Below are 27343 nucleotides of genomic sequence, written 5' to 3'. Positions count from 1 at the left end.
TGGGAAAAATTATCATTTCACAGTCTAAGATTTGGTTTGTTTTGGGGACAGAAAGATTTTGTTATTTAAATTTCTTTTGTTGTTAAAATTTTCTCTTCCTCCCCTCTTTTATTTATAGGGAGCTTGCTCAATCACTTTCAATGGGCACCAAGAAAAAGGTCTTGGTTCTTGGATCTGGTTATGTATCTGAGCCTGTACTGGAATATCTGTCAAGAGATGACAGTATACAAATAACAGTAGGTAAATAGCCCTAAGTTTTAGAGCAGAAGACGAAAAACTGATTTCAAAACGTGCTTACTCTGAATTTCAGATGACCATCTTGTTTCTAAACTTTGAGAAATTCTTTTTGGAGCTGTTAAAATGTGTTTTACTCTCTGATTAGTGAAAGGAAATCTAAAGTTGGACTTTTATATTCTTGAAATAGGCTCTGATATGAAGAACCAAACTGAACAGTTAGGCAAGAAATATAATATTAATCCTGTTAGCATGGACATTAGTAAACAAGAAGAGAAATTGAGCTCCTTGGTGGCAAAACAGGACCTTGTCATCAGGTTAGTATCTAGGTAGAGAAGATGGCCATATATTTTGTTGTTATTTCTCTTTTTTCTTATTTTCTCTTTCTCTGCTCTAAGTAAACTTTCAAATGAAGTGTGTACCCAGATATGACCAAATCATAAGTGTATAGTTCAATGAATTTTCACAGTGAACACACTTTGTAACCATCATTAACATCCAAGCACAGAGCAACAGTACCCCAGAAGCCACCCATGTGTCCCTTTCCATTATTAGCCCTATCCCCCAAGGGTAAGCACTATCATGGCTTCTCATGTACATTAGTTCTTGCTAGCTTTCAACTTTGTATAGTTGGAATCACTCAGTCTGTCCTCATTTGTGGCTGCCTTCTTTCTTTAACACTGTGATTGTGAGAGTTGTTTGTGTTGTTGCTTATAATTATAGTTTATTCATTTTCATTGCTATGTAACATTCCATTGTGTGAATATACCATTATTATCCATTTGACTGTTGATGGGTGTTTAGATTGCTTCTGGAATTTGGCTATTATGAATTGTGTTGCTGTGAACATTTCAGTATTTGTCTTTTGATTGCCATATGTATACATTTCTATTGGAAATCTATCTAAAAGTGGAGCTGCTGGGTCAGAGGTCTTCATGTTTCATTTATTTTGGTGGCCATTTTATCCTTTGAACTTATAAAGTTTAAGTGAACATAAGTAGGTTCTCTAGCCTTATGACCATTTTTAGTCTTATCATAGGAACAGATCTTGAAATATAGCTTTTATTACTGATAAAAATGCAGATCTAACTTCTAGGTACAGAGCTACATGAGAGTCACTCTATAATTAAACCTAGTTTTGAAATACCAAAGTGATGAGAATAAGCATTTATTCTTAGAATATGATTTTTCCAAGATGGACGGAAGAAAATTACCTGCTTATCCATAATTAAGTCATTTTCATAGTTAGATTAGATTAAAGTGATATCTTTGGAGGAAGTTCTGTGATGTTCTACTTTAAAGAAAAAAGGGGCTGCAAAAACACAATGAGAGGTAATTCTGTGTGGGAACGTGTGCATTATCTCTTGATGTATTTAAGTTAAAGTCTCACTTTAGGCACTTAAATATTATTCTATTTATACAAATTTAATGTGCAATAATTTTTATTCAGCAAATATTCACCAATGACCATGGACCTTGACTGTCAGTGATGTGATTATGATTCATAATGGAATGTTCTAATGTCCTGAATAAAACAAAGAAATCTGTTTTACCACACATAGGTACCTAAATAAAACATTTTTTTTCTTAAAGAAAGACAACATATAAGACACACTTGGAATTAAATCTGAAGCAAAATATGACAAGATAATAATCTATTAATGTGTTGCAAATTTTAAAATTTAGCAAACTGATGGCCTTGAATAAGATTTAGCATTAACAAAATCTGTTTTATATTTAGTTTTTCTCAGTTGGTTGAGTTTCCATGCTGAATAGTGTTAATGTTGTTGAACATCCTGTACCGTTCTTTAAATAATTTAAATTTTTTTTAAGTTGGAGAAGGAGTGTTTTGATGAAAACACAGTGGTCACCAAAATAAAATGAACAAAGAATATGTTTCACAAAAAAATTCATAATAGTATGTCAAATCCTCATGGTTTTAATTTTGCAATTCTAGTTTTTAATGATTTAATGCAAAGTAGTAATTGAGTTTCATAAATTACTTTGAAAATTCCATTTGTATTTTGTGTATGTTTTAATAAGTGGCATTTCCAACTATTTGGATTAATTGGGTTTGAGTCAACTCAAATAACTGAAGAGTTATGTCCCTTTGAGTAGGTACTATATTACATACTCAGTGAGTTATGAATGCAAATCCTTTGTCTAAAACAGGTACCATTAATCAAAGTCCTGGCATTCTAGTTCTCAGCATATTATTCGGTTAGTGCAGATTATGCCAGAGTTTAAAAATGTTATTAGATCTTGATAAAGTTTTTATCAAGAAAAGCTTTAATGTGGGGAATGTGGGGAAAAAATCCCTACTTAATTTTTAACATGATGTCATTGTACATTTTCTATGAATATTTTTCCAACAGAGTCTTGCAACTATTTTGTTCATGGGCTTTTAGAGGCTACTGTGTTTAGCAATAATTCTTTGTGATTAAAAAAGTCAAAAAACAGGGGCGCCTGGGTGAGTCAGTTGATTAAGTGTCCTACTCTTGATTTCTGTTCTGGTCATAATCTCATGGTTTGTGAGATTTGTGGTGACAGGGCGTAGCCTGCTTGGGATTCTCTCTCTTTCTCTCTCTCTCTCTCTCTCAAAATAAATAAATAAGCTAAAAAACCCAAAAGACATTAGGAGTTTTCCTATTGATACTGGCAAAATAGGTACACAATTGTATTCCATATGATCATAAATCTAAGTAGCAATACTTCATTAAAATTTTGTTTTAATGTTTATTTATTTTTTGAGAGAGAGAGTGAGACGGAGTGTGAGTAGGGGAGGGCCAGAGAGAGGGAGACACAGAATCCGAAGCAGGCTCCAGGCTCTGAGCTGTCAGCACAGAGCCCGACGTGGGGCTCGAACTCATGGAGCGCGAGATCATGACCTGAGCTGAAGTCGGATGCCCAACCGACTGAGCCACACAGGTGCCCCTAAGTAGCAATACTCTACTAACCTGAGGAGGCATAAGTATCTCAGAGGTGGTTTATTGTTTTGTTTTATATAAAATAGAGAAAATCTGAAGTTTGCAGGATGAATTTGTCAAGTACAGTGATGTAGTGTGATAATGTTTATAAGTTTGTACTTACATTTTCATTGTACTATGTAGATTGCTTCAGCAAATAGGCAATAAGCTAGTAGAACTTGACTATTATTATGCAGTTGACAGGATGTTTTATTATTCTTTGGATAGAATATGACTATGTTCATTTATATTAACATTTATGGAAATTTATTTTATTTTTTGTGATTGTCTAGTCCCAGTGCCAAATTAAAACACCAAAGCCAATTTTTTAAAAAACCTGACTGAAGTTGAGTTTTGAGCACAGTTTCATTTTTTGCCTAGCATATAGACTTCTAGCCATTTTGATAGCCTTTACACCAATCAATACCATTAAAGCTTATTTCCTCCTTTGGACCTTCCTAGATTCTATTCTGTAATGTAACATATGGGTCACTTTGACTTAGTTTAACCTAACCTGATGGCCATTTGGGAAATGTGGAGGAAAAAGAAAAGCAACCCTATCTTTTAGTAGGGGATCCAAGACAGAAAATCATAGAACTATAAAGATGAATGGAACAAATCCCATTAAATGTTACCAAAAAAAAAAAAAAACAAAAAAAAAAACCCAAAACAAAAACAAATAGCTGAATGAATGCAGAAGAAGGAGATCTGGCTTTGGGGGAATCTGAGAGAGTTTCTTGGAGAAGATACCTCTTCAGGGGGCGCCTGGGTGGCGCAGTCGGTTAAGCGTCCGACTTCAGCCAGGTCACGATCTCGCGGTCCGTGAGTTCGAGCCCCGCGTCAGGCTCTGGGCTGATGGCTCGGAGCCTGGAGCCTGTTTCTGATTCTGTGTCTCCCTCTCTCTCTGCCCCTCCCCCGTTCATGCTCTGTCTCTCTCTGTCCCAAAAATAAATAAACGTTGAAAAAAAAAAAAGAAGATACCTCTTCAGACATTTCTTTACGGAAGGTATGGCCTGGATGGAGGTGAGTGGGTGGATGTAATATTCCAAGTAGAAGGTATAGTGAGAGTAAAGTTTCAGGGCTAGAAAAGTACGGACTGTGAGTGGAGAATTACAATAACTTCTTTGGTTACCATATATGGTTACCGTATTTGTTTTATGAAGCAGATTGAGGGAGAATAATGGAAAGGTTAGGTGAGGGTCAATTGTGGAGGGTTTTAAATGGGATAATAGGATGAATTTATTCTGTAGTTCTTGAGGAGTCACTGGTCATCTTGGAGAGAATAAGTTAGTCAGAGTGATAGCTTCAGTGCCGTTCAAGACATATTGGAAGGTAGGCTTGGGAAAGTTTCTGATAGCTTCTCTCTGTTTTTAAGCTTGTTGCCTTATGCATTGCATCCTCTTGTGGCCAAGGCATGCATCACAAGCAAAGTTAACATGATCACCGCAAGCTACATCACACCGGAACTAAAAGAATTAGAAAAGAGGTAAGTTCTAGTCATTTTCAACAAAGTAGTTCCATGGCATTGTTTTTATTTGTATCCAACTTTTTCTTCCTCCTCTTTCTGCCTGTTGTAGTGTGGAAGACGCTGGCATCACAGTTATTGGCGAACTGGGACTGGACCCTGGTCTTGATCATATGTTGGCAATGGAAACCATAGATAAGGCCAAGGAAGTGGGAGCCACGGTGAGCCCAGTTTACACCCAAAGGTCCATTTAGAAAAATATTAAAAGGTCCCGATTTTTGTGTACAGAAATAATCTTTTTGTAATTTTGATTAGGGAAGCTATTATATTCTAACTCATACTTTGACTAGAAATTTCAAGTAAAATCCTGTAACTTCAGAAATATCTGTGTGATATAACAATGTTCAAGGCTTAAACAACTGATTTTTAGAGAAATAGATGCTACCATAATATTTTGGTTTAATGAAAGGTTTTAGACTACTTTGGAGATTCTATAATAATGTTTGACTTTTAAAAGTGGGAAAAATTCTTTGGATTATTGTCAAACTTTTGGTTTATGAAATATCTTTTACACATGAGAAGGAACTATTGGGTATGAAAATGTGACGAGTCAGATTAAATGCTTTAGGTTATATATTTAATATGTATGTAGTCAAATGTAGAATCAAGTTATAATTATCTATTATATAAAGATTACCTTTTATATTCATTATATATTAATGCTAATTAATTAATTATTAATTAATTAATTATACTTGTATATTATAAAATATATAATCAAATTATAATCAAATATGTCATTTGAACACAAAAGTCAGGAGGAACTGACCAAGCAGAATTGAACTAATAGTTGGATTTTTAACTAGCAAACTGTTGGTCACAATCTCCAGTGGATTTTAAAAATGAATACATAAAATGTAACTGACTTGATCAAACAATGTTTGGCTCTAAGAATGTGCTTTTGAAAGCCTTTGTAACTTTAAGGAGAAAAAAATCCAGCGAGTTTACCTCATTTGCCCAGTTTTTGTCATCGTGCTCATTTAATTACTTAGATACATCAATCTCCCTTACTTAATATTAATCCTCTTCAATTTATTGTTCCCTTACTTTACAGATTGAATCTTATATTTCCTACTGTGGTGGGCTTCCAGCCCCGGAACACTCGGACAACCCTCTGAGATACAGATTCAGCTGGAGTCCAGTGGGAGTTTTGATGAACATAATGCAGCCCGCCACCTACCTGCTGAACGGAAAGGTGAAGGATTATCAGCAAAGCTTTAGAGATATGAACCTACAGTGACCGTCTCACGAAGTCCAAAGTCTTTCTCCCTGATACAGGCCCTTTGACAGTGGCTGAGCGTCCTCCATTCCCTCCTCCACCAGTGTTTCCCAGTGGGTATTTTCTGTTCCACTCAGTGTGGTCTACTTGCTGTTCCCCGTGAAGCCTGTGCTCATTCTTTCCTCTTCACCCTCTTGCAAGGTGTTTCTGCAATTTGAAAACTCACTTCTCAACTTCTCTGCACGTATAAAAACGGGTCACCTTGTGATTTCTTTCAGTAGGAAAGACATTTACCGAGTCCTAAATATGTGCTGAGTCACTACTGTGTGCAAGGCACCAAAGGTTGTCCCACTGAGTGAAGTTCTTGACCTCGGAGGACTCACAGCTAGAATGGAGGGTTTGGTGGGTCAGGGAAAGAAACTAACTTTCTTTCCCAGCTGTTGTGTGCCAGAATGGAAGAGCTCTCCAAGTTCAGTGTCAAACCCAGATCTTTTACCAGATTGCCTCATGGCAGGTAAGACAGACAGTAGGAGAAGTGGCTAAGATCCGGTGGGAGAAGTTCTAGGGTGTGCAGATGAGAGGGCAGTTGATTTGACCTTGGTGAGGACGGAGGAGAAGAAAGTTAGCAGAGAAGACAAGATGTGCTCGGCCTTGAAGGATGAGCAGGTGCCAGCCGGGCAGGGATGCCGCCAGCCTAACTGTGCTGAACGCCAACCTCACTTGATTCTTACGACCATCCTAGTGGGTGGCATAAGAAGCATAGCTAACTCAGCCACAGTCTAAGAGACCGCAAGGGGCACAGCCAGTGCCCGTATTGCACTTGTCTGCCTTCATAGTTCATGCCCTAGCTATAAGGAACGAGTCTTGCAAAGAGCACATGTGACTAGACTGAGGGTTTCTCCTTAACTTTTGTGATCTAGGCACCTCCTTGTCCCTGGCTTCAGCCCTGCAGGGGGTGGTGAATTATGTCACCAGCTGTGTGTCTTACAGAGATTCTTCAAGCAGCAGTTTTCTGAATCCCCAGTGTATCTGATTTAAACATATTTTGTGTACAAAGGAGTAAATTGAAAGAATTTCTCAAGACACAAAGTGAACGTTATTATCAGTTGTTGTCCTCTGTGCCTATGATGTACAGAGTATACATCGCAGCCTTAGGTGTGCATTGGAATCAACAGAGCGGTTTGAAAAATAATGATGCCTGGGCGCATCCCTAGAGATGCTGATTTGCCTGGGTTTGGGGATCTTCAAAGACTCCCCAAGTGATTCTAACGTGCAGCCGAATTTGAGAAGAGCCGGTTTGGTGACCAGAGGATCATAGCTGCACTGAAAACAGTCCCAAACAAGCAGGACACTTTGATGCTAGAAAGATACATGCGCGTGTTTCAGGATATGAAACAGGACCCCTGTGTTCTGGTCCAAGTGCCGACTTCCCTCACAGCGCCACCAAAGTCCAGGCAGTTGTCAAGGTCCATCAGGCATCAGCCTCCTAACGGTAATGTGGCTACTGATGTCTCATCTAGCTCTCCAGTCCTGAGAATCATGAAGGTCCGGGCCCGAGACAGTCTGCTGTTCTGCCGAGCACATCCTTATATGCCTCCGCCTGCCTCCTGTCGCATTTAGCGGCTCCTTCCACCACCTGCTGTCCTGGAAAAGAGACCAGGCCATGTTTGGTTTACACTAACATGTGGATGCAGGGAAAATTCTTGCTTCCATTGGGCAAATGCTTGTTTTCAGGAGGCCATATAACTGAAACGATGATGACCATGGACGGGTGAGCAGAGCCTGTGTGAGAGAAAGAGCCGGGGCTTTGATGGTAGTGGGCCTGGCTCTGTGCTCTCGCTCTGCCCTTTGCCAGCTGGTGGCACTGGAACCATCCCCGAATCTCTCCGATCTTTGGGCTGCTTGTCTGAAGCTAAGCAGAATCATAGCAGCCGTGTAGGGTACTTGCAGTAGGGCTCACTGAGGCCAAAGAGACAGCAATCTGCCTAACGCACGTTCTCAGGCAAGGCGTAAAAGTTAGCTGCATAAAGAAATTGATCGTGGTAGGTGCTCAGGAAAAGCAAGAGGTTATTTCCAGGCAGCAGAAGTTGTACATATTGAATTTGAAGTTTTTCCTTTTCATCCTCAACTTCTTTTGTAAAAAAGGAATGCTTTTGCATCTCCCTGACACTGTGGAGGAAGCCAAGAGAAAACATGAGGGCTTTCTTTTCTTTGCTAAAAATGATACTTTTTTCAAGGTCCCGCTCAAGTTTCCTCTTGTGGAGACAGCTTTTCCTGACCACTCCAACCCCCATTCACTCTTCTTTTGTCCAGACTCCCACACTTTGTCTGTGTAAGAATTTTCCGGATGCTGTATTATTCACTCAGTAATTCAAGTGTATCTGTCTGTCTCCCAACCCAGATTGTTAAACTTCTTAAAGCCTCTCTTATATTCTTGTCCCTCCATCCCCTCCACCACTCTCACCGCCCCCACGGAGCAGGCCTTATATAATTCAGGGAATCATAATGGAGGGTCAGGTGACCTCTCTGGCTTCTGCTTAAAAGTTGAAGCCTTAAACTTTTCCAGCGACTCAGGCAGTGGCCTATGAAATAGGACATACCTCATTGTTCCACATCCTTGCAGAATTTCCAGCCACTGACACCATTCTTAACTTCTAACTTCTAATCCTATTTCTTTTTTTTTTTAAGGTTTATTTATTTTTTAGAGAGAGAGAGTGTGAGTGGGGGAGGGGAAGAGAGAGAGGGAGACACAGAATCCGAAGCAGGCTCCAGGCTCTGAGCTGTCAGCACAGAGCCTGACATGGGGCTGGAACCCACAAACCATGAGATCATGACCTGAGCTGAAGTTGGACGCTTAACTGACTGAGCCACTCAGGAGCCCCTTTCTAATCCTATTTCTAACAAATATTCCCTTCTACATATCTGGAAGACAGTGGCTGTGTCTTCTCTTAGTTCTGTTTTCTCTATGGGTGGTGGGACATTGGTGGGACCTGAGGGTGATATGGCATCATCTCCTTCAGCCTCCTCTTCTAAACTACTCGCAGTGAAACAAATATTCTCCAGATCATGCTTGCTCTGAAAACTCAGCTCTGAGGTAGGTTTTGTAGCTTTCTTCCCGTTGCTTGCTTGCCCCTACCTGGACTGCGGCACCCAGCCCTCCTTTGTAGGAAGAGCCACAGCTCTTCATTGCCTCCAGCCATTCTGAATGCAGTTTGCGGGTGTATCACTGGTGCCATAATGTGGAAGGTTACACCGTGTCAATCAGTAGCCTTCTCAAAATAGTGATCTACAGATAAGTTCAATTAAGGGGACAGTGTGGTGTAGTAGAAAGAACATAGACGTTGGAGTCAGATAGACCTGGGCTCCAAACTGCCTCTGGCTGACTCTCAGTCCCAGTTTCCACCTCTCAACAATGGATTATTGCATGAATTGAAGGTAATGTATATAAGGCACTTAGCACAAAGCAGGTCCTGAATAAATGAACTGTCTGTGTAGTTCCTGTGTTTAGGTGTCTAGTCAGTTTAGCAATCAAGCTTATTGTCAGTCAGTGATTGGGAGACGTGTGGGTGTGGCTGCGTGTGTGGGAAGGGCTGGATTTAGGGCAGTCTGTGGCAGCCATGGGTAAGGAGCCACTGTTTCTGTTGGCAGTAGGTGCTGGGTGTGTGCGTTGTCGAGTCAGGCAAAAATGCATATTCTCTGCCAAATAGATAAATATGTCATTCTTTATCCAAGCCATTAATAAAATATTAAACAGGATAGGGCATATTAATGAACCCCATGATATGCCACTAGACATACGACTCTGTATGAATATCACAGGACACGTGATTACCCAGGAATTTTTTGGATCAGGTAGTTTTGGCAGTTTTCAATCTCTCTAAATGAATCATTATTATTCAGCTGATATTTCCCTATTTTCTTCCGAGGATGTCCTCATAAACTTATGAAGCAGCTGACTGACTTCTGATTAGTAAAGTGCTGGAGTATAGTAGTTTTTATTGTCTTTTTCTTTAAAACAATTTCCTCACCTTCAAACAAGCAAACAAAGCATTAGAATTGCTGTAAGTCATAGAAGTGAGATGTGTGTGGAGACCCTAAAGGTTAACGTTTGCTTTCTTATTAGATTTCTTTTAAATTTACAATTCTGATAGAAAAAAAATCTGTTTGAAGGCAATGAATGGTACAGAATTGGTCCCTCTGGAAATGTTTACTGTCCAGAGGAGTTTCCTAAGGAAAGTAAATGAGAAGCTTTCTTCACCTCCCTCAGCCTGTCACTCTTGGAATTTTAGTGGTGCTTGGTGCTTGCTTGGTGCCCTGCAAACCCAAGCCTTTTAACTGTAGGGATGCCTCCAGGCCTGACGCCAGTCAGCGTCGCCCGTTTCTTCTGGGCCTTCGGCTACCCACACACACATTTCCGTTTTCTCTCTCAGAGCAAGGCACGTGCAGAACCCATCTACAAATAAACTCCAGGAATCTTAGCAGAAGACTCTTTGGGGTGGTTTTGTGCAGCCGCAGACCCGTGGTGGGAAGCCGTTTCCAGTGGTGCAAGGGGATGAACCCAGTTCCGCCAGCAACGCCCCCCCCCCCCCCCCCGCCCTGGTTTGATCACTCCGGGATGTCTTCCATCATCTCAGGGATGATCATAAACCTCGCAAGCCGAAAGAAAACTTTAGTCCTTTCATCAAAGTCAAAGGGAAAAACCTGCATCAAGTGCATTTTGGGTGTGTGATGGGGGAGGGGGTGGGTAAGAGGATTTTAGAGTGAAATCAGAAGAGCTTGGGAATCAACTTAATTCTCAGCAGCAGTAAGACCAGGGGGTGGCACTTCTATGGGTTTCGCTGCCTGTTCACACGTCGTCTCTCTTGTAAGGGGACTTCTCTCCTGTTCCCCATTCCCAGTGCACACCCATAGGTTGACTTGTCTAGGCTGTGAGCTCCTTATGGTCGTTCTAGCACCGCTGCTGGCACTTGGTGGCCATTCAGTAAATGTTTGTTCATGAACCGAGGGAATGGAGACAGAAATTGCAACTTCTTCATCACTCTCCTTCCCTCCACAAGGAGTGATCCCAACAAGGATCCCAGCACGTACATGGTAGGTCCCCCGTTAGTGCTAGCAGTGACAGAAATGCACAAGACTGGTGCCCGATGCTCGGCGTTCAAAGGGGGATGTAAGTGAAGAATGAAGTGAGAATATCACTGTTGTTATTGGAGCATAGCCATTTATTTATTTTTAGTTTTTGTGTTTTATGGTTGGTTTATTTTTATTTTTTAAAATTTATTTATTGATAGTCAGGTTAGTTAACAGAAAGTGTATATTGGTTTCAGAAGTAGAACCCAGTGATTGATCACTTAGGTGTAACACCGAGCTGGAGCACAGCCCTTTAAAATTTCCATTGCGGGGCGCCTGGGTGGCGCAGTCGGTTAAGCGTCCGACTTCAGCCAGGTCACGATCTCGCGGTCCGTGAGTTCGAGCCCCGCATCAGGCTCTGGGCTGATGGCTCGGAGCCTGGAGCCTGTTTCCGATTCTGTGTCTCCCTCTCTCTCTGCCCCTCCCCCGTTCATGCTCTGTCTCTCTCTGTCCCAAAAATAAAAAAAAAAAAAAAAAAAAAAAAAAACGTTGAAAAATAAAATTTCCATTGCTTTCAGCTCACTGAAACCCTAATGGGGCGCTCTTCAGTGCCATCTTATCCAGATTTAAGTCGGATTTCATTTTATTTTTTTAAATGTTTATTTATTTTTGAGAGACAGAGTGAGAGCGCACATGAATGGGGGAGGGGTAGAGAGAGAGGGAGACACAGAATCCCAAGCAGGCTCCAGGCTCTGAGCTGTCAGCCCAGGACCCGACTTGGGGCTGAAACTCACGAACGATGAGATCACGACCTGAGGCGAAGTCCCACGCTCAACTGACTGAGCCACCCAGGAGCCCCTTAAGTTGGATTTTAAAGCTTGGGAGAATAATGGCCTTTTGAACTATATTAGTTCAATAGCTTAGGTATGAGATGTCAATTATGGTAGTTTCATTAAAAAAAATTTTTTTTTCAAACCCTCTACTGCTTTCTTTTAAAAATTTGATTTTATTTTTTAAGAAAATAATGCAGATGAGTCCACAGGGAGCACAATATTGTAACCCCATCCATGCCCTTTCAATGTTCTTCAGGTTGTGAATGTTGCAGGGGGCATCTCCTTTCTTGATGCAGTGACCCCCATGGATTATTTCCCCGGATTAAATTTGGAAGGCTATCCTAACAGAGACAGTACGAAGTATGCTGAGATTTACGGCATCCCATCTGCGCACACTCTGCTGCGGGGGACACTGAGGTACAAGGTAAGCAGCTCTATTGGAGATGAAACCTGTTGCCCGTTTTTGGGTAAGTGAAGTGTACACATAATGTTTCTTAGTCATCAAAATAATTAAGACAGTAGGCCAGGCTGGAATCTGTTTTCTCAGGATTCTTTTGACTGAATGTTTTAGGAGACAATTCAAAATGGCCTGAGCTAAGAAAGAATTTTTGATTCATGAGGAGTTTGGCAGGGGGACAGGTGAAGGGTCACCTTAAGGTGTAGCAAGATTTGGGGCCCAGTGACCTCATGGGGACTCGGTTTCTCTTCACCTCTCAGCTCTTCCCGTATGTGCTGGCCGCAGTTCCAGGCTCCACACAGTGGCAGGGTGGTGGCAGCATCCCCAGCATTTTTGGTTCAAATCCAGTAGGAATTAAAAAGCATATCTTCATAGCTAAAAATACCATTTTTGTCTCAGCCCCTGAAGTCACTGGGATAAAATATGCCCATCAGCCTTTGCCTTTGCTTCACTTCGCTAACGTTGAAGATGTAGTCACCGTCACTTTCCGCAAAGCAAATCTGAAATGTTTTTTAGCACAGAATGGCGTGTAGATTCTGGGATCATAAACACAAATGCCCACCACACACTTATGTATTAATAACAAAAGAGTAGTGGCACATATGACCAGATTAAGACAATCAGTATTAACAGTTTCCTGGGGCTGTTTTAACGAATGGCTACAAACCAGGTAGCTTAGAACAACAGAAATCGACTCTCTCACCTTTCTTGAGGTCAGAAGCCTGAAATCAAAGTGTGGGCAGGGTTGGTACCTTCTGGAGGTTTTGAGGGAGAAACTGTCCCATGCCCCTCTCCTCACTTCTGGTGGCCGCCTGCAATTCTTGGTCCAGTCTCTGCCTCGGTCTTCATATCAGCTCCTGTTTGTGTCACTGTGTCCTCTCTTCATCTTGTAGGGACACCATTCATTGGATTTAGGATCCACCTTAAATGTAGATTGGTTTCATCTTGAGATCTTTGACTATATCTGCAAATATCCCAAAAAGGTCATACTCTGAGGTTCTGGGTGGATGTGAATTGTGAGGGAGACGCTATTCAGCCCACTCCAACCAGCATCCCTAACATACGTACCTCTCTAAAAATCAGAAATCTGATTCCAGGTCTCGGTGCCCTGTGAGATTTCCTGGTGAGGGCAGAGACGGGATTTGTCTTGTGTGTGTGATCCACCACTCACTAATCTTTTCTCTGGAAGATGGAAGGCACACGCGTCCATCTAGTGATAACCCCTCCATTTTTGTGCACACTTTCTCCTTGCTCTTACTGTTCACTGGCTGTTACTTTTGCCCAGAACCTGCTCTCCCAGAGATCTGCACACTCTCCTTCAGCTCCTTTAGGACTTTTCTCAGTGATGCTTTCCAAATCATGTTATTAAAGATCACAGCTCCCTCATCCAGGACTTTTCCTGTCCCCCTTCCTCACATGGGGAAGGCATCAGGAATCGGTGAACACGGGTGGTATTATTTCTGTGTGAACAAAGTTCACGTGAGAGCAGAGGTTGTTTGCACAGTGTTGGCACATGAAGTGTGGCTTCTGGTTTGCCTCGTGTCTCCGTGTCTAACTCCTGTTTATTCTTAAAGAGAGACAGTCACTGCATTTCTTACTCGTTAGAGCTTCCTTTACATTTATTGGCACCGAGCACTTGTGTCTCAGCACTTTTAGTTAGGTTTTTATGTACATTTTTCTTATCTCCTGAAATAGATTGTATGCTCGTGGAGGGCAGGTGCCTGTACTCCTCTGAATGTGATGTCCTCACTGACCAGGAATCAAATGAGATGTGGCTGATAGCAACCTATGGTCTAGGAACCATGGGTGTTCGTTCCACAAGCCTGTAAGCACAGCAGAAACTCTAGTCTGAAATGAAGTCATAACATCCTCAGTACTGGCAGATTTCTTGATTCTGTTTTCTTTATTTTGTTCCAGGAATATGAGTGGTCACATTTTGGGGGGTCCGGGAATTAGGATTTTCTGATGGATTTAGATATAGTCTCTTGGCAACATGAAGACCCAGGAACAGAGAATTGTAAGACTTTTAATAATGAATAAAGCTCTCAAGGATGTGTATGGATAATGGCTGTTCCTACAGAACCCCAGAAGATGGAAGATGTTGCAGTGTCCACATCCATGAGGGTCACCATTCAGGGCAATGCCAGCAGCCCTTCAGTAACCTGAATATTCTTTCCAGTATTGGATATGAGACACTATCATCTGAGTATGACAGGGAGGCTTTGGCTACTCTCCTGAACCTGCCTGTTACCTGCTTGTCCTCCCAGAGCCAGCTTGCTGTCACCTTCCCAAGCGATCTTTCTCAGCTCCTTCTTGACACCCCTCCCCCACATTGGTGTGATTTCAGAAGAAGCTCTCTGATTCCTACCTCTCTTCTTACCTCTCTTCCTGCTACCTATATGCATTAGGATAGTGGCTCTTAATCAGTAGAATGGATTATCTGCTTTTGGGTGATAATATTCTTACAAGCTCCTTCTTTCATTATAAGAGAGGGAACCTTTCTATTAAATACGATTCTGCTGAACTGAAAGCACATAACACAGGAGGAAATTTGCCCCTCTGCTGTCAGAAAATACCCCTCCCTTGTTACCTAGAAACAGAAGTAAAGACCAAAGTCTTTCAAGGTCTGTTATGTAAACCAGCAGAATTGCTGTGACACTCTTGATTCCCCTCTGAACCTGAAGGTGTTTGCATCCATATAGGAGCAATTCAGATGAATACTTTAAGCCTGTTTTCTAAATGAATTACAAAGACAGATCCCTCTTTTCAAAAAAAGCTTTTTAATTTTTTTCTTTGAAAGGAAAAATTTCATTTACTACTTCATAATTCTTTTTATAGGGTTATGCCAAAGCTTTGAATGGATTTGTAAAACTGGGTCTCATAAACAGAGATCCATTTCCTGCCCTTCGACCTGAGGCCAACCCTCTCACCTGGGTGAGTGACTCCAGAGTTATATGCTGTTTGCTGTTCTTCAGAAATGGTCAGATTTGAACTTTGGTTTGGACCAGCAAAATTACCCATTCTGTGGCTTATGTGCAGGAAGATGAACCATGACCCCCAGACCCTCTTTTCTTCCCCTGTTATGGAAGAATGGAGAGATCATGGGCCTGACCCACTGGGCTTATTTCTTACAGCCACTTGTACTACTTGATTGCTCCTTCCACCCTGAGAAGAGATGGATTTGGGCTCTGGGCTCTACCACTTGTCTAACTGGTGACCCAGTGACAGGAGTTAAACTTGGGCCTCCTGGAACTGATAAACTGGGAGAGCTACTGGTGGTGTCACAGAACTAGACTCCCCACCCCCAAATCCCCTCAGTTCTATCATTTGATCATTTTTAACCATGAGTAATTTGAATTTTCAATTATGAATTTATGTCCAAATCTGTGTTGCATTAAAATCTCAGAGTCTCAAGGTCGGAAGGGACTCTGAAGGCTTGGAATTGCATGTAAAGTAGAGTTTCCACTAACTGCCAGGTGTTACCAGTCGGTCATCCAACTTGAACAAATGTGCCCATATTCCAGTAGAAAATGCCAGAAATTTATCATAAGGAGAAAAGGATCAGTATTGCTAACTTTGGTATTCTTGCTAGCTATTGCTTTAGATTCAGTTTTCTATGTTATCTGAAAGCCTTCCAAATCTTTCTTACCTGTCATAAATGTATGTGTTGGACAGGAGTGAGTAAATATATACACAGTGAATTCCAAGACTGAGGCCGTTGGATTGGGAGGGTTGGTACTTGTGAGAAGTAAGTCCACTGACCCAATCAAAGGAGGGACGCAAAGACTCCTTTGCACCCTGCAAAGGGAGCACGGTGAAACGAGGCTTTAATCAACGTTCTTGCAAGACTGGGTGTCTGATGGACAGGCACACTCGGGGCAAGTCAGGGCGGACAACTTATCTCCTAGTGTGCAAGTCCCTCCCCTGGTTCCTCATTGGCTGAGCACTACAGAGGTTACAGCCTTACCTGGAAGCCTCCTATGCCCATGTAAGGTTTTGCCTTACATTCCTTGAGGTGATGCAGAGACCTCAGTTCTTGGGTGCATGCTAATTGCAAAGCCCGCAAAATTAAGTCCACAAAACAGAGCAGGGAGAAAAATCAGGAATTGAAGTGTCTAAGGGTTTGAGACTCCATTTCAGGGGGGGTGGCTCATACATATTTCCAACAGGTTGTAAACCTATTGTTAACTAGACAGCGACTGCTTTTATTTGGTATTTCTGAAAATGAATCATCTCACTTCTCACAGTAAGGGGGGATGGATCAGTAGTTTGGTAGCTATAGTTTAGAATAGGGGCTGGTGAGGTGTTGTTTTTTTGTTTTTTTGTTTTTGTTGTTGTTGTTGTTGTTGTTGTTGTTGTTGTTTTTTGGTAAAGGGCCAGATTGTAAATATATTAGGCATTATAGGCCATACATACTCAATTCCACCATACACAAATACATAGACAAATGAACATGGCTATCTTCCAATAAAAATTTTTCCTGAAAAAACCAGGTGGTGAACCAGTTTGTTGATTCCTAGTCGAAATTACAACTTTTTTCCTTGAGATCCTGGAGAAAGTCTTGTTTAGAAAGTAGAGAAAGCTATGACTGCTGCTTAAGTGTTCTTGCTTTGAGGTTTTATCATCTGCCAGGTCTTTCTCATCTCTTGAGCCTACAAAAGAACTCCAGTTGCTTCTGGCAGCTGTAGCAATGAGCCCCTTTCACTTGATCCTGGCCAAAATGGGTCTTGGAGGGTAAGGGAGAACAGGTAAAGTAATGGAGAGGATATGCAAAGGTGAGAACGTGATGGTAAATATGGTACCATCTATTTTTTATTGATTTGATGTTATGACCTATTTTTATTGCTGAAATATTATTTAGGAATATAATTTATTCATGTGTGGGTGTGCAGACACGTGTATGCATATATATGTGTTACTGTTTACTATTTCTAGTCCTTTCTAATTTAAAATTTGAGGTGTGTTTGAGGTCAGATGTCTTAATACGATAATTTCTCAGCTGATTTTTTTTTAATTAGGAATTTAGGATTCTGTCTTTATTTTTATAACCAGAAAGAACTCCTTTGTGAACTTGTTGGGATTTCACCCTCCTCCACGCATGATGTGCTTAAGGAAGCTGTATTTAAGAAATTAGGAAGAGACAATACCCAGCTGGAGGCTGCTGAACGGTAGGCATGCACCAATCAACTTAGCAAAATGCTGGATTATCTCAATATCAATGATTACTTAGTCTTTTCTAGTCAAAGAGAGGTCAAGATGAAACCAGACATTTTACATTGTCTTTGACTAATTTGCTGCTCTAATGTTGGCCTGTTGTAGAGAGATTACCATGTATTGAGTTCATGTGGGGATAAAAAGCAGATAAAAAGAGAAATTCAGTGGCGATTATAACTTGGGAAATACTTATTTTGAGACACTACTACTTTGAGAATTTTCAGTTCCCAAGAAAGCGGGGATACTTTTTTCTCTCCAGAAGGAGATTCTCCTGGTCTTCTGGAACCCACTTTAAAACTCTCATTCACACAGCTGTGGCATATTATGCTGGTCTCCTTAATGTGGGAAAACTAACCTGTAAATTAATCTCATAAGAAGCTTTGCAACAGCACAGACTAACAATGTGTCAGTTCTGCTCCAGAGAGCACTGCCCCGGGGAGTCTGGGGATGATTCTGAAGATGAAAACATTACTGTTGTTGTTGTTATTTACAACTCAGGAGAGTCCTATGCTTGGATTATCATCTTGTGGTTCTTCCCTTTCAAGATAAAATCCAAAGAGCTCCCTTCTGCTTCCCAAGTGAGATTATGTGTAGGACTTGTCCCAACCCAGCTGCCTCTTGTGCTTCTCAGGTTGGGCTTACTTGGGGATGAACAAGTCCCTCGAGCAGAGTCTGTGGTGGATGCACTCTCCAAGCATTTGGCCGGGAAACTCTCCTATGGTAGGTAGGCCTTGGGGTGTTAGCTACACATCCCAGAAGCAGCAGCATCAGATGCAGTCAGCACGGCTAGTGAATGGGATGGGAGGCTGGAGCCAAGCGGTAGTGGGAGGAAGTATGCAAGGAGGGAAAGGGCGCTTGTGCTATTTTTCCAGAGGGAAGAATCAGAGAGCTACCAAATAGGAATGAACTTGGGGAATATGGGAAAGGAACAGATATTAGCTTCACTTTTAATGCATTAGGGAAATGCTAAAGGAGCATTTTTGAGTGAGGAGTGGGTGTTCTATCGCAGTGCCCTCACATCTGTAGCCGGGCTCCTGTGCTACCAGCCTGACCAGAGGAACGTGGGCAGGGTTATCGTTTCTTGAGTTTTTCACTTGGTCTTTGGACTAAAAAGCAGCATAGATAATTTTCTAAAGGCCGCATATGATGGGAGGAGAAAGTTGTGAGAGCAAAAGGGCAGGAGCAGATGAAATGCAGTATTGGAGTGTAATGATAATGACATTTAGTAATGTCTGTTTATTTATTTTAAGGCCCTGGAGAGAAAGATATGATTGTGATGAGAGACAGTTTTGGAATCAGACATCCTTCCGGACATTTAGAAAATAAAACCATTGACCTTGTGGTTTATGGGGACGTCAATGGCTTCTCAGCCATGGCGAAAACTGTGGGGTTACCCACTGCTATGGCAGCCAAGATGTTGCTTGATGGTAAGTTCCTTCATTGGAGAACTGAATCTGTCTCCATATCATCTCTAAGTCATTCGGTGCCTGGATGTCAAATAATTACTCGTGAGTATGACACTGGAGTTCATTAAAAGTGAGCCGTCTCAGAAGTTGAGTGCTGACCGGGAGATCACATTGTGGTGAGTAAAAGCCACGGGTTTTGGAGTTAGCAGCTATTTCTCTCCAAGTTCAATCACAAGATGGCAGAGTCATGGGGTGCAAGTTACTCAGTGTCTCTGAGCTAGCACTCCCTCATCTTTAAAGTGGGGATTGTCTTCCCTAATTCAGAGGTTTTTGGTGATGCTGAAGTGAAATAATACATAAAGATCCTACCACATATGTGTCCCCCCCCCAGGCAATATTAATTCTTCCTTTCCTTCATTTTTCATATTTTAGGGGTAGTTAACACTGAAATAGCAGAGGGGATTCACTTTCATATCCTCAAAAAATATAGACCATGTTTTATTATTCTTCATGTCTCAGTATGTTATCAGTACTCAATATTTTGGATTGAGCGAATTCAGATTTCAACTGTCTTCTCTCTCCTTAAGATCATCTATACATTCAGTAAGCACTACCTCTGAATAGAATCCCCCATTTGGCCCTTGTGAGTATGTGAAGGGAATAACAAACATCAAGCACACAAACGTGAAATACTGAGAAAATGTATCTACAATAGCATATCAGCTAATATCAAATTAAACTACCTACTTAGTTCTTGAGGAACCAAAGTTGAAGAAGTGATGAGGAATGAGGTCATCATGGACTTTAAGAAAAGTACTCAGACAGGCTCTTTCAGTCTCCCTCAGAGAAGCCTGTGCCCAAATAATCAGACTGGTTTTAATTCATTCTGTTGTTGTTATGCTTTTTTTTTTTTAATCAGCAAATAAAGCAGACAAGTTAAGTTTACTTTCCTTTCATACTACTCTTTATTCTCTGATCATTTTGGCAGTAGTAAATGCAGCTAGACACATGCACTCTGACTCTGTCCCTGAGTCCCCCTGTGCTTTCAGTCTCCAGGTAACCCCTTTCCCTGTTAATGGTTTGGAGACCCTTGCTGTGGAAACTAACCTTCATAACACCTTTAAAGTGGTAACTACAAATTTATTTTCTTCTAGGTGAAATTAAAGCTAAAGGCCTGATGGGGCCCTTTTCAAAGGAGATCTATGGACCAATTTTGGAGCGAATTCAAGCAGAAGGCATTATATATTCAGCACAGAGCATAATCACACCATAATTGAGAATTATATCTTGTTGTCTTCCTATGTAGCGTCGTTTTGAACATTTGTGCAACAAACATGCTTGCTAATGTACTACTTTGAAATATAAAGCATGATATTTTTTTTTGAGTCAATGTAATGATATTTTTAAAATATAAGTCTCTATTTTAATATGAAAGCATTTGGAAAAGGAGATGCCAGTAATTACCAGAGAAGTTTAATAATTCTACATGTATTTTTTTCACGTGTATGTAAAAGTGATGATTGTGTTATATGTTAATTTATTGTGCAGCCTTTTTTCTTATAAGAATATATTTTCCTATCATCAGCAGATAAACTTTTATCTTTTTTGGTAAGAAAAAAATTTTTCCACAGCTATATTTTTGTATTTTTCAAATGAGTCAGTTAGACACTTTTAGATTACTTACCTATGAACCTTTGCAATAGTTCTGTTTTATGGCTTTTTGGTAAAATTATGATTTATCTAGTAAATAACATTTCTTATAGTTTTCTTTTGAGCATTTGGAAAAGGAAATAGGTAAGATTAAATGAAAATCCACATGATCACCTTGTTAGAGACAGAAAAAGCATTTAACAAAATCTAACACCCTTTCATAATAGAAAGACTCAATAAACTAGGAACTGACTTTTTTTAACCTGATAAAGAGCATCTATGAAAAACCCGTAGCTAGCATCACATTTAATGATGAAAGGCTGAGGGATTTCCCCTTGAAATCAGAAACAAGACAGTAATATTTGCTTTTGGCTCTTCTACTCAACTTGTACTGGAGTGTCTAACCAGGGCAATTAGGCAAGAAAATGAAATTAAACACATCCATATTTGGAAAGAAGAAGTAAAACTATCTCTATTTGGAGATGGTATGATCTTATATATAGAAAATCCAAAAGAAGACTTTAAGAAAATTATAGAACTAATACTTGAGTTCAACAAAGTTGCAGGACACAAGATTAATATACAAAAATGAATTATATTTCTGTATAATTATCAATAAATGAAAACAAAAAATGATACTGAAAAAATAATTAAACTTACAGTAGTATGAAAAAGAATAAAATAGGAATAGATTGAGAGTCCGGAAATAATCCTCATATTTATGGTCAGTTGATTTTTGAAAAGGGTGCTAAGACAATTCAATAGAGGAAAATAGTCTTTTCATCAAAAGGTGCTGGAACAATTAGATATCCACATGCAAAAGAATGATGTTAGACCCCTACCTCACAGTATATGCAAAAATTAACTCAAAATGGACCAAAGACCTAAATGTAGAAGCAAATGCTATAAAACTTTTAGAAGAAATCATAGATGTAAGTCTTCATGCCCTTGGATTAAGCAATGGTTTCTAAAATAATTGAAACCAAAAACACAAAGAACAAAAAAGAAAAGTAGATAAATTGGGCATCATCAGAATTAAAAACTTTTGTGCTTCCAAGGATACCATCACAAAAACAAAAAGACAACCCATACAATGAAAGAAAAATTTTTGCAAATCATATATCAGGTAGGCATGGAACCTGTATTTAGAATATGTAAAGAACTACTATAACTCAATAAGTAGACAAAGAGCTCAACTTAAAAAGTGGACTAAGGGCGTGAATTGACAGTTCTCCGAAGAAGATACACAAAACCAATAAGCACACGAAAGGATGTTAAACACCATTAGCTACCAGGGAAATGCAAGTCAAACATACAATGAGATACCACTTCATACTTACTAGGATAATTATAATGAAAAAGATAATAGCAAGTGTTTGTGGGGGTGTGGAGAAATTGGAACTCTCATAAACTACTGGTGGAAATGTAAAATTGTGCAGCCACTTGGGAAGACAGTTTGGTGGTTCCTCAAAAGGTTAAGCATAGAGTTACCATAGGAGTCAGCAATGTCACTCTTAGGTGCATACCCCATAGAAATGAAAACGTATGTCCACACAGAAACTTGTAAACAAATGTTTATGGTAGTATTATTCAAAATAGCAAAAAATCAAAACAAGCCAAGTGTTCATCAACTAATAAATGAATAAACAAAATGTGATATATCCGTACAATGGAATATTACTTGGCAGTAAAAAAGGAATGAAGTTCTGATACATGCTACAACATGGTTGAACCTTGAAAACATTATGCTAAGTGAAAGACACCAGACACAAAAGTCCACATTTTGATATGATCTCATTTATAAGAAATTGTCCAGAATAGTAGATTAGTGGCTGCCTAGGGCTGGGGATTTGGGGGAAAGTGGGAGTGACTGCTAATGAGTTTGGGGTTTCTTTTTAGGGTGGTCAAATGTTGTAGAGTTGATTGTGGTAATGGTATCACAACTCTGTGAATATATTAAAAATCACTGAATTGTATACTTTGTGTGAATTACATAGGTTGTGAATTATATCTCAAGTTGTTATAAAATGATTCAGTTATAAATAAAACCTTTTCATTTTTGTTCCTTGGGGAAAAAACATTTCCATTTAGAAATATAAACTAAACCCTTGTTTGACTTTTCAGGACTATTCTCATATCCTGGCATATGGAATAAATTCTGCCCTTGAAATAAGGAGGCATTATGTGTAGAGTATATAGAAGTTGAGAGGGGTGCCTGGGTGGCTCAGTCGTTGAGCATCCGACTTCGGCTCAGGTCAGGATCTCCCAGTTCGTGAGTTTGAGCCCTGCGTTGGGCTCTGTGCTGACAGCTCAGAGCCTGGAGCCTGCCTCAGGTTCTGTGTCTCTCTCTCTCTGCCCCTTCCCCGCTCAGGCTCTTTCTCACTCTGTCTCTCAAAGATGAATAAACGTTAAAAAAAAATTATAAGTTGAGAAAACATCTATGCTATTTGAAATGGATCAGAGTTGACTAAGGTTTAGTCCCACCTGTCAAAAATAATATACGGAGATCAATACTAATACATAGAGACATTTCTGTTATGGCAATTTTTTAACCACAACATTGAGTTCAACATGGTCAATTAGAAAATATGAATGTCACATTGATTCTACCTGCAATCTGGAAGAGTGCCCAGATGGAATGGGAACTAGGGAACTAGCACCTTAGGTGGGTGAGGGAAACGTGTTGAGTGCTCAGTGTAATTACTTTGTTGGACTTCATAATAGCAATGAATGATAAAGGGGGTATGATTGAAGAGCTAGTCTGTTATCTGTGCTGGTGGCAGTGCTGGAAAAGTAAATGTCAGTAAGTTTGAGTAAAGATGGATGTAATCACACACTGCATTGGCTCTCAATCAGCTTTCCAGGAGAAATTTCAATAACGAAGATGGTGGTGGTAAGATCTAGGGGTGAATGGGTAGAATATAATTACAAGCGAATGGCTCACCAAGGGGTCAGCAAACCTTTACTATAAAGGGCTAGATAGTACATATTTTAGGCTTTGTAGGCCAAAGGGGGTCATGACTTCTCATTTCTGCCTTTGTAATGTGAAATCAGCCATACACAATACATAAATGAACTGATATGACTGTGTTCCAATGAAACTTTATATTTAAAAACAAGTGTTGGGCAGACGTGGCCCTTTAACTGTACTTTGTTAACGCCCTGGTGTTACCATGGCAGTAGACTGAATACTCACATCTTCCAGATCTCTTTTGGCATCTTTCATATAATATCTATATTTGTGTTGTCCAGTTTTCCTTGTCCTAGACAAAGGAGACCCTAGAAGTTCTTCCCCTAAAAGCAGTTTGGTTGATTTTACAACATATGAGCTACTTCTCCATAAAATAAGGATAACAGTAATTTGCAGGATAGTTATAAAGGTTAATGAGAAAATGTAAGAGTAAAGTCTGGCCCCTTGTAGATGTTCAAAGTTAGTGTTCTTACCTCTTTTGCCGTAACATTTTTGCCTGCCATTTATGTTAATGAGATTTTAGCTTAAAGAAGTTTTTTCAATCTTTTGGATACCTTTGGAAGACTTCTCAAGGATCCATGCTACTCAAACTATAGGTATATCTGCTCCATAATGAGAATCTTAAAGCAGTGGAGCGGAAAGGACCACAACAATCATTTGGTTTGGTCACTGATTTTACAGAAGAGAAAATGTGTCTCACAAAGTTAAATGCTTGCCTAAGGGGACGAGACTTAATATTGAAGCTTTATTGTCATTTGAAGCCATTCAAAATATGTACTTGATAAAATTTGGGAAACGCTTTGATTTATAATACCTCTCTTGTGGGTTATTAGGGCCACCACTAGCCCATATGGTGCCTCTTTGAGAATTACAGAAAGACACTGCTCTTTCAAGACGCTTCCGTCAAAAATTTTCAAATATGTAATTTATCAGAACATTTTACTACCTTCATAATAAGTATTAATCACATTAAATACATGTCATAATACTGGATGTTTATGATGTGACTAGCTCCCCCTTAGTTGCAGCGCACAATTTGCAGTCATGCAGAGTAGCTAATATTACCCTTATGTGTCGTATAGATTAGCTTTCTTTACAAGGGTTTACGTTTGTTGATTGCAGTGAAACTACATTTACCAGACTTGAAATCCACCGGAAAGGATCCAGTGAGAAAAGCTTTCTGTTTTGGAGCAATACTTGGTAGTCACTGACTACCCTTTTTCCAATTTTGTTTCAGTCCTAACACTCATTTTTACTTTTTATCAGCAAGAATTATGAAACATAGTGTTGGGTCCTAACTTGCAAGGTTAACAGGTTCTGACCTTCTCCTTTATGTTGTTGGTGTAAAATACAAGTTTTCTGGTGTCTTCCAGTGCTGTGCTGATTGCTAAAGTATACCACATCACTGAATAATGCTTTCATAAACCCCGAGAATCTCACTTCCAGCCTCAGAGCCTGATAAAACAGCATTGATATGGCTCGTCTCTTTGAAGATGATTCTGGGCTGTTGCCAGGCACAACTAAAGCAGCAGCTGAGCACCTGGCTTCAATTCATTTGAAGGGCGTTTTCTTCTAACCAAGCCAGGTTCTTGGTGAAGTTGGCACAGGGTGAAGCAAGTCCCCACACTTGATCAGAAGCCCGGCAACTCTAATACAGAAAAATCCTGCTTATCTTACTAGCAGACTGTTGATAAAAGGAGTTTTTTCTTCTAAGTTGAGAGAAATACTTAAAAAGCGGTAGAAATTAAATGGGAATTGATAGAGGAAAGAAACTGGAATAGGCTGTAGAACAGAGAAGACCAAGAGAAAAGATGAGGGGCACAGATTGTTAAAATACTATAATAATGTGTTTTAAAAAAAAAAAAAAAACCTTAAATATTTTGGCTGGCACAGAGTGGTTCCATTTAATCTCTGGTGTGTGAAATTTTAAATTTAACCATTATGCAAATGGTTCAGTATGTAAGATGTTTAACGAAGATAGGCTTTGAGCATCACCTTTATCGCTAAAGAATCCAAACGTCCTCACCTGAGCTTCTGAGTATGTATACACCCACCTACTACTAATATATCTGTTGGGATATGTCCCAGTATAGATTTAAGAGTTTAGAGTATAAACTAGGGTTTCTCAGTGGGGCCACTCTAGGGACTTCCCCCCGCAAAGTAGTTCTTCGACCTGATTGCCCATCTCAGGAAATGGCAACCACTGTCTTCTTTCTGTTTAGGATGTAATCCTTGATACTTTCCTTTCTTTTACTCCCACATTCAGCAAATCAGGACTTCTTCCTCTTCTCCACCGAATCCATCCTCATCCATGCTTGGACTTCATCCTTGTCTTTCAACCACGTATAGCTAGTCTCATCCAAGGTCACTGTCATCTTGTATGTGGATCATTGCAACAGCCTTTTACCTGGCCTCCCTGTATCCAGAATTACTTCCTTGATGTCCGTTCTCCTCACAGCAAACACATTAGACACATTGGTCTTTCAAAACTACAAATATGATTATGATATTTCCCTGATGTTCCTACTGATGGGTATTTTCTGGGACCACCTACTTGTACTTAACACATTGTCTCAGCAGCTGCTTCTGTGGGAACTCTAATATTCCAATGTATTTTTTTTCAACGTTTATTTATTTTTGGGACAGAGAGAGACAGAGCATGAACGGGGGAGGGGCAGAGAGAGAGGGAGACACAGAATCGGAAACAGGCTCCAGGCTCTGAGCCATCAGCCCAGAGCCTGACGCAGGGCTCGAACTCACGGACCGCGAGATCGTGACCTGGCTGAAGTCGGACGCTTAACCGACTGTGCCACCCAAGCGCCCCTCCAATGTATTTTTTAACACCCATCATGAGGCCTGTGGCCTGGCATACAGTGGTGTGTGTGTGTGTGTGTGTGTGTGTGTGTGTGGTATAGTAGTGACACATTTAGAAGCCTGGTGGTAAAGTGTGGTAAAGGTGGAAGTATAGATAAGGGAAGGTTGTTATAGGCTCGGCTTGTATATAAAACAGTTTTGCTATATTTTAGCATTAGCTGGTAATGCTGAAGAGGCACTCTTCACATTTCTCTTTCGTTTGTTGCTTCTTAGAGTGCTTGTTGAAATTTCCCCAGAGCATAAGGGTGGGTAAAGGGCATCATTTTGTGATATTTGAATCAGCCCCAACTATCACAATCATTGGGTCACAATAGATTGAAATTATGTCATGATCAATAATCCAGGGGGCTGGTAAGATCAACTTTGTGCTTCTAAAAGATTGTTTTGGCTCCAGTGTTGAGAGGGACTTGGGAAAGGGTGAGAGAGTGTGATATTCAGAGGCCTCTGTTGTAGTTGAAGAATAAGAAGGTACTTAAAAAAAAACTGAGAACGTCATTTAGACACGTCTCCAGGCTACTGAATCAGTTATTAGGAAGAGGAAACATAAACCATGCTAGGTATTAAAGGAGAAAGGCACACAAGGCAGTAGGAGCAAGATCTTATACTCATAGCTGGGGCCCACGTATTGGGAAGCTTGAATCAGGAGTACTTGGTCTTCCCGTCACGGCTGCTATTGGTTCTCAACTCAGTACACTGGAGCTCAGCTGCCCACAGGTCTACAATCTTCTTCCTTTGACCAGTAGGGTCAAGGAGAACAGGAAGATGGCCTCTGCCTTATTTCTGTATTCCAAATCTTGTGTGACAATATTTATAGAGTGGCCAGAGAGTCAAGAAACATAGGTAAATACATAATAAATGGGTTAATATTATATTACAGTGCATGGTAAAACAATATTGTCTATGTTTCCAGACTGTGGCTCTCTGTAT

The 27343-nt window shown here is 40.3% G+C and overlaps 1 protein-coding gene across 3 annotated transcripts in view; it reads left to right on the top strand.

Annotated features, from left to right (window-relative positions):
• Positions 1-20772, top strand: part of AASS (aminoadipate-semialdehyde synthase) — a 63128-nt gene extending 42356 nt beyond the window's left edge. For all 3 annotated transcript variants that reach the window (XM_030308313.1, XM_030308314.1, XM_030308315.1), the window contains 11 exons: positions 119-240; positions 425-551; positions 4576-4686; positions 4778-4886; positions 5780-5920; positions 12101-12268; positions 15140-15235; positions 17354-17469; positions 18147-18235; positions 18766-18942; positions 20076-20772. In XM_030308313.1, coding sequence (XP_030164173.1) covers positions 119-240; positions 425-551; positions 4576-4686; positions 4778-4886; positions 5780-5920; positions 12101-12268; positions 15140-15235; positions 17354-17469; positions 18147-18235; positions 18766-18942; positions 20076-20194 — 1375 coding nt within the window. In that variant the 3' untranslated portion in view covers positions 20195-20772. The remainder of the gene's footprint in view (positions 1-118; positions 241-424; positions 552-4575; positions 4687-4777; positions 4887-5779; positions 5921-12100; positions 12269-15139; positions 15236-17353; positions 17470-18146; positions 18236-18765; positions 18943-20075) is intronic.
• Positions 20773-27343: the final 6571 nt, after the last annotated feature.

Source organism: Lynx canadensis, chromosome A2 (assembly GCF_007474595.2).
Source record: "Lynx canadensis isolate LIC74 chromosome A2, mLynCan4.pri.v2, whole genome shotgun sequence".
Taxonomy (NCBI): Eukaryota; Metazoa; Chordata; class Mammalia; order Carnivora; family Felidae; genus Lynx; species Lynx canadensis.
This window is presented reverse-complemented; position numbering and strand designations above follow the sequence as displayed.